The 14,131-nt window shown below is 32.7% G+C and overlaps 1 protein-coding gene and 1 pseudogene across 1 annotated transcript; both read left to right on the top strand.

Moving 5' to 3' along the window:
• The window catches only part of LOC119672722, a 510,988-nt pseudogene that overhangs the window by 54,741 nt on the left and 442,116 nt on the right, over window positions 1-14,131 (top strand).
• On the top strand, window positions 951-7,412 carry LOC119667734 (neurotrophin 1-like). Its single transcript, XM_038077041.1, has 6 exons — window positions 951-1,379; window positions 4,127-4,654; window positions 4,820-5,166; window positions 5,559-5,687; window positions 5,777-5,923; window positions 5,996-7,412. Exons 1-6 carry the CDS (start codon window positions 951-953, stop codon window positions 7,410-7,412), a joined length of 2,997 nt encoding a protein of 998 aa, XP_037932969.1.

Genomic DNA, 14,131 nt, shown 5'->3' with positions numbered 1-14,131 from the left:
TACGATCACTTTCATAAGTATTTAAATGCTATTGTGATATTTCAATCATTTAATATCTATAGGCATATATATATTCCTTGGTAATGAAATTTTTAATAAAACTCGAACATTTTTATTATCTCCTTTATGTGATGTAATAAAAATATTTATGTTGTAACCAAACAATTTCTTTAAATATTTCCTATTAAATAGTTTTTTTCTTTTGGAATACGACTATCCTAGTCGATCCTTCAATGAAGTTATTGTTTCAGTTTTATGACGTCGTTAGTCGCCATGTAAAACGTATGCCATAATAAATAATAACTAACGTAATAAAAATAGTTTATAAATTTTTTGTTGAAGATACTGGGAGCTCATGACTTCACAGTAGCAAACTGGGCGATTTTTATTGCATAAACATGTCTAATAAACTTAGTTAATTTTATTTTCTCCATATCTTCGTGCGGTAAAAGTTTGTTTACCTTGTCTCCTGAAGTGCACAAGACACAAGGTCTTGCGGAGATCAGTCATTATAAAATTGTTTCCTATAACGATTTTCTTCTATTTTTTCTTCGAAGTATTCGTTTTGAGTAACTTTACTTCATTTTCACGGTTTGTTGGGTATTTGGAGTCTTTAAGTTGAGTTTGAAGTTGACTTAAACGGGCACATTAAAATGTTATTATTCGAATGACTTTTACTTTTGTTTTAATCTTGACAAATAATGAAGTGCACAGAATGTAAGAAAGTAAAATGTACTTAATGACAATTAAAAAGCGATAAGTTGCTTTCTTCAGGCACTTTTTTATTCAAAGCATTTCACAAATGACATGTTTTTCGAGTTTTTTTTTTTTATTTTTGCGACTGTGCGTCTGTTTTGGCGCTGGTTTTACACTTAGAATAAATATCTGTAAATCTTGTTTAAGCGGGCCGTCTAATGATTTGCTTTCTTTTTGCAGATTTCGCAGCGAAGATGAAAGCTGGTCAGTCCATACGTTGCCTATTTTGGGCAGTTTTGTATTGCGTTCTTTACTTGGTGACAGCATCTGAAGATGATGTTATGGATTTTGATTTTTCCGACTTAAAAGAAATCGACTGGAATTATAATAATGAAAATGCTAGCAACGAGATGACAACAACGAGTGATAAAAAGGTGCAAAGTAATTATATTACCTTTGATGATTTCGATGATGAGGATAATCAAGTGAATCTGTTTGATTGGCGTGAAAAAATATTGAAAATGGCTTTATCAAAAGCATTAACGAACGCTAGTTTAAGACAAAAGTTTGTAGAAGTAATGCCCATATTACGTGTCCTGTCCTCACCACAGCGACTGGCTTTATCTGCACTCATATCAGCACAAATTAATGCAAAACAAGGTCAAGAATTAAAACTGGAGCAGGTAAGTAGAAATGAAGAAAATGTGCATAAAGTCAATGCTTTTGTATTAAATGAGTAATGAATGTAGATACTTTAAAACATTAGATCAACTCAATTCCATGAAATATGTTTGATTTTGAATTATAGTAAAAAGACTAAAATAGATTAAAAACTGTGGAAAATGTATATCCTTTAAATTAATTTGAAGAATATTATATTTAGAAAGGTGGGTAGATATCAGCTTTTATCGATGTCCATAATTTGGGAACCGATGCATATTCCCAGTGATATATGTAATATAAATTGCAAGTGCATCACTGAATTTCAATTTTTCATAAAAATTGCTAGTCTTAAATAAATGTGAAGTGTTTAAGTTCAAATCTGCAACCGGCTTTTTTTTTAGACATCTGGGTATCTGGCAGTAATGGGTTAAAGTTGAAAAGTTGGAATTAGTAAAATTTCCTGATTATTTATGTGATGAGATATTAATTCGTGTCTTCAGCAAACCTGCTACAAATAAAAAGACAAACGTTTTTAACTAAGGCATCTTTTCCTAGTTTCCTTTTCCTTTTTGTTTAATGGAATCGTATTTTTAAATAATTTTTGAAACCACTCTGTATGCAAAATCTCTTATTACGAAATCTTTGAAGCATCGTTCCTTTTAAAGGGGAAGGAAATATGGAAAAGAATTTTTTAAGTTATCTTTCGTGAACTTTAAATAACTATAAGTTGTGATTAAAATTTTCCCGAGATATGACTGTCATAATAAGCGACTAAAATTCAATAGTTACGAGTCGATACTGTATGGAGTATAAATTCTAGACAGAGAGCTTCACTTGCGGCAACCGGCAGGAGAAGTAGATCTGGAACTATGAGGGTCAGGGTCTGCAGCTTCTTGACTACTAAAGGTTGACTCCATTAACGGGAGTATCTTGTTGGATACTCCATTTAATTAATGACATTCGCTGTGGAGTGTCCAACCCTGTGCTATGACAGCAGTGGAGTTAGCACTCTGTATCTCCAAAAGAGGAAACTATATTTATATATATATAGCATCTATTGGTACCGGCGGAATTCTTTGAAGATTCATTATTTTTAATAAACAAATTATGGATTAATCACGAAGATTTTGTGGACTCTATTATCTAGATTATATAGGGAAGGAACAAAAGATCAGTTCACGAATTTACTGAAGTAATAATCAAGCACTTTGCAAGATGAGCAGTTAGCGAAAACCATCTTTATGGTCATTATACTTTTGTCCAGGACTGCAGATAAATTATCTTCTTTATCTCTATGAGATTATTTCCTAACTTCTCTAGCTTCTAGTAATGTTTTCAAGTGTTTTATATTGTTGTCTCAATGTTCAATAATTTATTTCTTATATCTAATTAGATTCAAAATATAGTATTTTACACTAATTTTCATTCACATAACTTTTTATATAGCCGTCATAATACTATAAATGAGACTATGTTAAGTTTCTCAAAATATTCTTAATATAATGAAATAGGTGTGAAATATTAAGGACAGATTAGGAAGTGGCAAATCGGTTTCTATTAAATCCAATGATATCCATAGTGTTGTCTTATATTCCAACGCTATTGTTTCTTTTTGCTAATTCAAAGGTATCAAATGACCTTCAATGTATCTTCTCAGTTCATGCATACCTATACATGGTATTTTTATTATACTGTGCTTATATCTAAAATTATCGTAACAATGGATATGGAATGGATTTTTTTATAAGAAAATGGGATTTATTGCAACAAATATGTTCAGTCGATTGCTATATTGTCAACTTATTGTCAAAATCTTCTGCTTGGGTTTAAGAATCTTACGCTGGTAATAAAGAAAATTTTTCCCACTTTTGTTTTCATATTCCACCCGATGTTCAATTTCAAACTATTGGTTTTCTAGTCTGACGGAGTGTCCACTATTCAGATAATTCTAATTAGAGTTTCAATGCATGCAGATATGTTCATATTTGCTTTGTTTTTGATTGTATTTGGTCTTTCCTTATAGTGAAAGACCGAGTACTCGGTCTCATTTACTATGTTAAGTGTATTATATTCAGACGATAAGCATCTATACTGATTATCTATGATTTAATAATTAATATATTAATAATATATAATGAAGATTATCTATTAGAAGCAAGCTATTCAAGTAAATCACACATATCATTGACCTGTTTAAAAAAAATCAGGATCATAATAATGTAACTTATTTCTTTATACTTCTTCAAAGAGAGAATTAATTTTTGGGTAAGAATAATTTATATTTTTACATTTTTAATAGCCATGTTTCGGTTAGAGACCCCATTCATTAGACGCTCATCATTAAAATAGTAAATTATTTAACATACAAGAATGCTCAAATCAATTAAATTGTTTTCTTTTTTCCAAGAAGAAAAACGGCTAGAGACATTACAATGTAGAAAGAACTGCTCTACAGTATATCTATATATAAATTAATAACGATACGAGTATGAATTAAGAATTTCATCTTTTAGATCATTAGAAAGTTTTAAATCATATTGGGATTGTTAGCTTCAGACATTTTTTACCAAAGCACAAATTTGACAATATGGATGCAAGTTCAATAGATTTAACATCTTTACTTTATATATTTCATAGTTGAGTTCTAACGTTTTTTATTAATAAAACTAATCAATTATTTTTAAAAATGCAATTTCTTTTATAATAAATTTTCTAAACATAATAAAAACATAAATAAAAACCAATTTCAATTCAATCAATCCAACAGGTACGCATGATGTTTGGCGATGATAAGAAATTGCTAATACCAATTGTTTACGACATAGCCAACTTGGTGCGCAATTCAGCAAGAAAATATATTAAAATTAACGAAGATGAAAGTCCAGCAGTCCCACAACAGCAAGAAATAAACAGACGTAAATTGGATTTGACATCGCTGGAAGTTGAAGACGATGACGCCACGAAAGATGTGGGCACAATACAAGTAACCAAAAATGACAATAATGATGACGATGAATTGGAAGATTTCCTTAAAGACTTTCATGATGATGTTTTGGATCCCATCGAAATAAATAAAGAGTTACAAGAAACAACAGATAGTTTCTCAAATAACGCAGACACAATAACGATAAAAGCCAAACGGTATGCAAAACGTGACAAACGTTCACTACAAGGCACAGATTTTGTGCATAAGCTAATACGTTCAGTACCATTGTCGGTGAACGAAGACGATTTGTTAAGCGGTGCAGCAGGGCGTACAATCAAACTGAACACAACTGCATTTGCAACAAACCAAGCAGATTTCTATGCAAAACGTGCTGGACATACCACACATACAACGTCAGCTCCCACTGCACTGGCTGCATCGCCTTCAGCAGTTAATAACATTAATAAAAGCGCTGGAGTGGCTGTGGTGACTGCTACCTCAGTGCATCCCACAAGCTCAACTACTACTGCCAAGCCCACAAGCGAATCATTGCAATCTGCATCTGCATTATCATATCAAGAAATCGAAGATCTCGCCTTTGCCAGTTTGAATGGCACAGAATTGAAACTGACTGGCACGTCGGAAGATAACAAAGAAAACGCAGAGCCACTGCCGAATCCTGAGGAGCTCATCGCTGGTCCACGTTATCGTGTTAGTAGCAGCAAATTACGTCCAACATACGCAAAAGGTGCCAAACGCAAACGTGTGCAGGTGCGCACGCGTCCGAACTCACCACCACACCACGCAGTCACATCGGCTGTGCAAAAAAAATGCGAACGCTTTACCGCTTCCATGTGCCTACACACCGAAGATTATCCGCTGTAAGCGATTTTTTTTCCCTATAGACTTTAATTAAAATTTTATGCCTTGCGCACTGTTTAATTTATTTAATTTCTAGTTTAAATTAATTTAATTTTTTAGTTTGTAGTCGTAATAATTTAAGGAAAATAAAAGAAATATTTTTCATACTTTCTGTTGAATTTTTTGTTGAGTTCTTGCTTTCGGTTGCAATGCTGGGTTCTTTCTTGTACAAATTGGTTGGTTGGCTTGAGCACCCTGTATGGTCTATGGTTACATGGTGGTTATGTGTTACATTTTTACAAGGTGTATTGTTTTTATAATTCTTACTATTTAACACTGTTTTAACACAATTTTAATGCATGCCGTGTGCGATTTGTTTTTCTTTCTGGTTTTATCTATTTTAATTGCTTAGCGAACAAATCATGGGCAGCATCCGGCGTCACAAAAATGCCATGAGCGCACTATTGGCGGAGTATCATGACAAATACAGCAATGCGGACTTGGGAGATGAGTTCGATGATTTTGCTTACACAAAGAAAAGGTATGCTAGGTATGCGTTTTATACAATACGATTTCACTTAAGTGAAACTGAAATTAAACTTTTCGAACTATTTTTTTATTTTCATGAAGGCGTGAAGATAGCAACAGTGGCGGTGGGATGTGCCAAAGCATTGTGCGCTATGCACGACCACAAAAGGCTCGTTCAGCTTCTGGCGAGTGGAAGTACATAGTAAATACAGGGCAGCATACACAAACACTGCGCTTAGAAAAGTGCACGTAAGTTAAAAAAAAAATTTAATTAACTATTTTGATATGAAATTAAAACTAATTTCTTCTTAAATATAACAGAAGTCCACAAGATAGTTGCTCTTACTTGGCACACAATTATCGTTCCCACTGTGCGCAAGTCTATAATTACCATCGTTTGCTAAGTTGGGACAAAACACGTGGCCTGCATGTTGATATATTCAAAGTGCCCACTTGTTGCTCTTGCCAAATCGATGGTTATCGTCAACAATTTCCCCCTTTAGAACAGTCAAAAGCCAAAGAATATCAAACATCCTACCATAACGAACCGTATTCTACAATTAACGATGACTTAGATTATAACGAAGAAGATGATGAAGACGACTTGAGTTACCAGTACAGTAATGGTTTCAGTCATCATAAACCATCCGATAGTTTCGACGATAATGAGTTGCTTTTGGGCAGCAAAAAAGTACGCACAAAAGTTTTTCCCCCACCTGGTTCTACTATAGGTTCCTATTTAAGTCCTCCCGGAAGTGATGAGTATGACACGAACTACGCTTACAAAGCACAACGTGGTAAATCATCTTCATATTATACTTCCACTGCGCCCTCATTACCCACAACATCCAAGAACTTACTGAGTCATTTGGCGCGCCGACGTCCCTATAAAGTATACAGCAGCCGTGTTGACAGTGATGCGTTAGCTGATCTGGACATATCACCTAGTGAAAAACATGCGGATAAAGAGGTAAACATTTTTGGCACACCAATCATTGCCAATGATAGAAATCGTTTGCCTCAAAAACGGAATCAATTTTATTCTGTGCCCCATACAGCTACCAGCACCACCATCATTACCGCAGACGCCACCAACACCATTAGTACCATACCAACAGCTACAGGAACCATACCAGACAAACGCAGCAATAGCATTGCCACCACTACCCACCAAACGGAGGGAACGAGCACGTCCAACAATGCGCCCAGTGGCGGCAATACGTACCAAAACTCTGGCAGCAGCAGCAGCAAAACGAAGTCACGATTTTATCCATCCGCGCCAGATGTATCGCCCGCGTTTACGCCGACAACACAATCCACTTACTACTATAAACAGCCCACAGCAACGACATCAGCACATCCATCCATCTACCATGTGAATGCCATTTACGATTATAACGGTCATGATGATATCAATGGTGGCAGTGGTCCGAAGCGTATCAACTACAATTATCATCCCATTATAGACTTCTTTGAAAATCACAAACAATTTGTTGGCGCTCCTGGTACTTCAGGCTCCATAACTAAAACAACAACAACAAAAACAAATCCAATCGCTAAAACGACTTTGAACACTGTTGCCAGAGAAATGCTTTATCCACATAAAATACCAAAGTCTACACCGTTCGGACTTGGCCATCAACAAGTCCGCGAACGTAGAATTGGTTATGGTGCTGGTGGTGGTAGTCATAGTATTGGGGAGGATAATGCATGGCATCCAGTGGTTATGGACACTTAACTTATGCTTACTCATTTAATGATTTTATATAATTACAGTTTAAGCCTTGTAGTTAACGAAATGCTAACATTGAATATAATTTTAAGTTAAATTATTTTAATTAATCAGTACGACAATTTAGAAAAATTAATATTTAAATATTATATACTAAGTAAATTAAATTAATTTATTTTTTGCATGTTAAACTTAAATCCATTAGAAGACTTTGAATGTTGCTTGCTTTTATTTAATTATTTATTTGTTTATTTATTTAATTGCATGTTATTTATTTAATTAGATATTTTTATTATTTATTTGCATATTTATGCTAAGCTTAATGAGTCCTTTTCTCTTTAATTCCTATGCCAAGTGAAACCCAAATCTAAATCATAAGTTCACCTAGATCCTAATAATAGCAAAATTGTTTAAGTATGTTACATATATATATGTATTTATATATATATATCTGATAATCCGTTTATGTACAAGTAAATGATATAAATTTAAGTCTTTCGGTTTACTTGAATTTAATTAATTTATTTAATAAATGAAAATTTTTATACATTTATAGCAGAAAGAAATATTTGTTTAATGCATTGGTATTACCTTCTTAATCGGTTTCAAGCCTTGTCTATAAAGCTAGGTTATTATAGTTCCCTTAATGAAAAACTGTATAGCTGATTATAGAGTTACTATAAAGTTTGATCGATTTTGTTTTGGAAGATATAGATGTGCAACTGCATCATGACCAAGAAGATCTTTTACCAGGAATCGAACTTGGGTACTGCCAAATGTGAAGCTCAGTTGAAGCTGAAGTTTATACGTTATGGTTTAGCTTGATAAATTGTTAATTCTGTATAGACCAGTGGTTCCGAAACTTTTTTTTCGACCAAAGACCACTGTGATGTTTTTGTTTTTAGTAGGGACCACAAAGTTGAAGAATAATAAACTGAATGATTACTTTAATATGTCTTTTTATTTGTGGTATAATGTATTATAAATTGTATAAGTGCATAGGTACATATATCAGCTATAAAAAAGTAGTCCGCGGATTACTGGTTGGAAACCATTGGTATAGACCAATAATTACAAATACCGTAGCTTTATATTTGGAGACAATGAAGTCATCAGCACTTGCTTTTAGATTGCATTGCTATTGACTGTAATATTCTGTTTTCCATAATTTTTAAAAAATATAACTTAATCATGTCGGTAGCCTATAACCAGCAGCAAATAGTGCACTTTTGAGAATATGTCAGGGACCGCCTTTAGAATTCTTTCTTCTTTACTTAGAATGTAATATTTCATTTTTTGTAAAATTACTGATACTTATAGTGTAATAATGAAATGTTCTTTAACTAATTTTCATTGAATATTCAGTTTAGACATACATATATAATTTAAAAAAACTGTTTAGATCTAAAATGTAAGTCGTATAATGGTTGTGAGTCAAATATTACTTAATAAAACAATGCTGTTAATTAGCAGAATAATTATTATTTCTTTGTCATCCGATATACTGAAAAAGATAAATTTCAAATGATGGTAAGCGCCAGGTAACAGCACTAAAGACACTGTAAGAAAATCATATAAAAAAATTGCAGCTTATTTTATTTATTTACAGAGGATTTCTTGAAGTCGAACTGGAAAAAAGATTCGAAAATGATTAAATTAGAGAGTAATTGCCGGAAAAATTATTATAAATAATGAGAAAAAAAGTGCTCTTTTAGAAAAATATGTACAATGTCACAAGTCGATCAGGAAAATAAAAAAATTATATAAAGTCTAGAGCTGAGTCCTAACGACCATTACTGAAATGCAGATCTAAATAGAATGCTGTACGCTAAGAAACTTGATTTTTCCTTGAAAATAATTGTTTAAACTGCACCTGTTATCTCAACATCGTTAGACCTGTACATTCGCAAAAGAAGAGTTCAGTTGTTTCTGTTTCATTTTTTCCTAGCAGCTTCAGCAATTCTGATTAAAGGAGAAAACCAATTAATATGGATACCCAATGGCCACCGATCTGTTCTCACCGTATTGTGGTCATGATACTAACACTTTTCAGAAAGATGTTCATTCTCAATAAACAAACTATTGTATAGTAGCTTTTAATTTAGGTTCTGTTAATCTCAGGAAAACATTTTGTATTGTTTAGTTTACAATGTTTTTATCTGAGATTTTTTCAATATCTTACTGCTTGAGGTGTTTAACTTTTTGAAATAACTGAAAATTAAGAAGTCAAGTTGGTTTGTTATTTAATTGATTTTTAGAGAATTTTTAGTTTCAATGTGTTAATGACAGATGATAATTTTATTTATTCTATCAGAAGTTTAAGTTTTTATTAGATTGTTTTGAGCTTTTGTTCAAAGAAGCTTATATCCAACAAATAAATTAGATGCTTCATGACTCCTTATAAGAATTATAGGAATTATTACATAGGAATTGTTATAGGAATTATTAAATTCTGCCTTGTCTTCAGCATCAGGAGTTCTAAGACTTGGCATAGCCACCAAATAGCTTTAAGATTTCATTCATTTAGAATGTTAAATAGTTTTCTTGATTATAACTTCTCACATATCTTCTATTTCCATTTTCCTAGTACCTGTGTGTTTTTAACAATAATAAACTTCAACATAGATTTTCAGGTGACGATAGGTATTTTATTATGGCTTTTGTTCAACGACCCTATCCTTTCCTCCAATGCTATGGTCCCGAGAAGCCCATATAGGCGTAAAGGTGAAGGTAAAGGGCAACTGATTGCCCAGAAAACTAATTACTCAGTTAAAATATGCTAACTTAAATGAGAAACTTCTTTTTTGAATGTCAAAATCTCATCTTGCGAAACACTATAAAGGGCATGCAGTTCGGACAGACAGTTCCCGTCCTTAATCCTTCAAAAAGATCTCAAAGCCAACTCTTCCCATGGAAGTTTGGTTCTTCCCTTTTCCAAGACATAAGTGTATTCTATTTACTTTTTGAGGGGATTTGTCTTTAAGTCTTTAAGTATCTAAGAAGGTTTGGTTACAGAATGGAGTTATATTAGTATGTTAAATAAAGTTATCAATTAAACTATCAACAGCGAAATGGATTGTTTAACAATATTATCTTAAGTAAATTTTCGTTGCATACTTTTAGCCAGTTAATAAATAATTAACAACTGTTTGAAAGGCATTGCTCGATGCCATGTTAATACCATAGATACATTGTTTTAAGTGTGATATTTTGGTTTACAAAAGATACACATTATTTTCTTGAATTTGACTCAATTAACATTGCATTACAATTTCGATCAAAATGACTAGTTTCACAAATTTAATCACATATCGGAGCATTTAATAGCCTTAATAACATAAAATCATTGAACACACATTAGTAAATTATAACAAAAAGCAGTGACGTAGTAAAAAACTAGTTGGAGCTGCTCAACGAGTTAGTTTGAGAAAAATTGTACCAGTCAACAAAAGTAAACAAGTCGCTAAGCCGAGATCACTTGCGCTGACTTAGTTTGATTAATTTGAAGTTCAAGTTGAAGGTTGCAGCAGAAAGTGTTATGTATCGCATGTTGTTCGACGGTGTCTCAGTGTACCGTTTTCGGTATTTCTTTTATAGATATCCATTCAAACTAATCTTTAAATAAAATTTTAATTAAATTTATTTGATTTATATGATTTTTTTCTTTATTGAATATTAAATATAATTCAATATGTTTTTTTATTAAGTTTTGTGGAAAATATGTAGTATGTTGTTGTTATCTTCATGTTGAATATTATCTACTAAGAGATTTATAATTTCAAAATGTTATGTCAATGATTTAATAATTTTTAATAAAATGAATGAATTTATCATACTTACTACCAACTCATGTATATTATGTATTTTTATATGTTATTTTGGAATTTATGTTGTCAATATTTTAAAATTAATTTAAACATTTATTTACTATGAGAGATTAAGATTACCAATTTATGCTTAGAACTAGTGAATAACATACTTCACTGTCATTGACAAATGTCCGGTAGCTATGAGGTTTTTGTTAGTATTATAAAAATTAAATACGATTATTCTTTGATTAAACTCGTTGGACTAGTTAAACTAAGCTTTCATCGTTGTTTAAATGTCTCTTATTGCCTAAATATTAAGTATAATCAGACTACTATTTGTTTCTCACGATTCCCTTGTGGTGGTACTTTAAGGGCTAAGTATAAGGGCTTATGCACTCACAGACTATTTACTAGTTAAATTTTTATTTACTAACCTCAATATTTTTATGAAATATCTTGGAATTTGTTCGTGCACATAATTGTAGGCTTAAATTTGTGTATACAAAGAAACAATAGTGTTATAACACGTCAGTTTTTAACATCATCATTTAATAAGTTTACAATAAGACTGCTTAGTCAAATCGATAACTAAGTACCGATTTTGGGAAATCTGTGGATAGAGAGCACTACCAAAAAGTTGTGCATTTACTTCTGCCATTTCGTCAAATAAACACATAAAACACTTCGGCGTTTTTTCCGTTTTTAAAGGAGTAATAGCAAAAATGATTTTAATCAATGAAGTTTTAGTTATAGACAATACTGATTGTCTTATAGTGGTAGTAGTTCTTTGATCAGATATTTATATATATTTATATGACATATGACTAATCTGAGAATTTAGGACTAGAATTATCACAGACTAGTATTATCGTCTGTGGGTCGTCGGCTATCGAATGACATTTATTGTTGTCGTCTGTCTGACGGCATTTATTGTCGTGGTCTGTCTGATGGCATTTATTGTCGTGGTCTGTTTGATGACATTTATTGTCGTCGTCTGTTGGAGAGTTTTTATTGTCGTCGTCTGTCGGAAGACATTTATTGTAGTCGTCTGTCGGACGGTATTTGTTGTAGTCGGCTGTTGGAAAACATTTATTGTCGTCAACTGTCGGACGGCATTGCATGAATAAAAAACTAAATACTATCATTGCACATATAGATATATTTTCTGTTACTATACAGACTGACTCCAATGTACTAGTAGCCCTTATATAGAAGTATTAGAAATCAAGAATACTAATAAAATGCTTACATTGCTTTTTAAATTGACCTCTGTTACTCAGAAGATTTTCGAAATGGTTCTGAACGGAGAGCAAGAATGCTCCTTGCTTTGAGCTACCGGCGAGTGTCAGATGAATAAAAAAACACCACAAGAGTTTGTCGTAATAAACGCAACAATATAGTTGGCCAATTGCTGTAATTATCTGAGACTCATGTAACATATTCCTGTTTACAGATCTAAAATCACAAGTTGAAAAAATCGTTTGGATTTGTTTGTGGACGCAGATGAAATGTTAGAAGTTGGAGAACATACCTCAATTAGCCTACGGACAATATATGAAGGAATAAGTAAAGTACTGAGTTTTAAATATGAAGGCGAAGACTTTTCAAAGTGCCGTAGTACATCCGCACGAATGACAGGCTAAGAGGCTTTAGAATAGATCCGGTGAAAAAATGCATAAGGGACAGAGCCCTGAAGCTATTCGCATAGGTTGCAGTATCTAATCTCAGAGTAATCACTAAACCCACAGGGCGCTACGCGGATCTTAGATCAGTGATTGAATAATCACGATGCTTATGAGGAATACACAAATTAGTCAGTGAGATGGGTGGGACTCTGCAGAAACCCCGCAGCTATCAAAGAGTAAAAGTGCCCAGATGCACTAACTCGGAAAAGACTCAACATTAGACATTAGATTGTGTTTGTATATTCATTTAAATAACTTCATATATATATTATTTTTATGGTATTATATATACAGAAAACTTAGTCCACTTAATAATCGGAATATTTTTAATATTCAATTGGTATGTTTTAGTAAAGGCTGTTGAGGATTAAAAAAAAAAACGAAAGTACTAATGAAATTTCAAATTTTACACAAAGATGAATTCATGCATATCCAGTTGTGTGATCTCCGAGGATGTCTTATGTTGATCTCTAAACAAAATTCATTCATCTTTCAAAGTTTGAATTGAATTTTTCTTCGATGTACAATAAAAATAAATTGGATTAATTAATTTCCGTTTTATTTCCTGCGACGTTTTTACTTATTGTTTCTCTTGCCATTAGGTAAATAGTGGAAAAGTCAAAAGCGTATCAAACCACAATCGACATGGTCAGCTATTCATGGACGGACGAATATTTATTTGAATTTTCCAACTTGCAAGTGTTTTGGTGCAAGTGCAATTAATATGCGTAGCAATTGTTGTTGTTGTTGTTGTGGTTATTGTGCGAGCGGTTGAATTTCATTTTCATTTCGTGCTGCAACAAAAGCAACAAATGAAAAACTGGAAAATTGGAAAACTGTTGCAAAATATTATAAAGGCGATTGTTGGCCACACTTCGCGAATAGTTGCAGTTCGAGCAGAAACCAGTGAAGTTGTTAGTGAAAATTTGTTAGCCTTGACTTTGTGGTGTTGTGCAACGAAAGTAAAAGTGACAAATCGTACAAGTCGTACAAATCGAAGTAAAGATAAAAAAGTTATAAAACAAAAACTATAGCAAAAATATGTGGTTCAGTTTAATATCTATGCGGATTTTAACATTCTGTTACCTTGTGCATGTTATCAACGGCGTTATAATAACCGATCACCCAGACACACAAAACAATGACACCACTATGGTTACGACAACGTATCGCGTTTCAATGCCAAAGCCAAAAACGCCCTCTAACCGTGTGCCAGCTCATCTACAGGATG

The sequence above is a fragment of the Teleopsis dalmanni genome, chromosome 1, assembly GCF_002237135.1.
Source record: "Teleopsis dalmanni isolate 2A chromosome 1, ASM223713v2, whole genome shotgun sequence".
NCBI lineage: Eukaryota > Metazoa > Arthropoda > Insecta > Diptera > Diopsidae > Teleopsis > Teleopsis dalmanni.
This window is presented reverse-complemented; position numbering and strand designations above follow the sequence as displayed.

Coding starts and splice junctions, on each gene's coding strand:
- LOC119667734 (XM_038077041.1), top strand. CDS start 951: ATGAAAGCTGGTCAGTCCATACGTTGCCTATTTTGGGCAGTTTTGTAT. Junction 5,167..5,558: donor CACACCGAAGATTATCCGCT/GTAAGCGATTTT, acceptor TTAATTGCTTAG/CGAACAAATCATGGGCAGCA. Junction 5,688..5,776: donor TTTGCTTACACAAAGAAAAG/GTATGCTAGGTA, acceptor ATTTTCATGAAG/GCGTGAAGATAGCAACAGTG.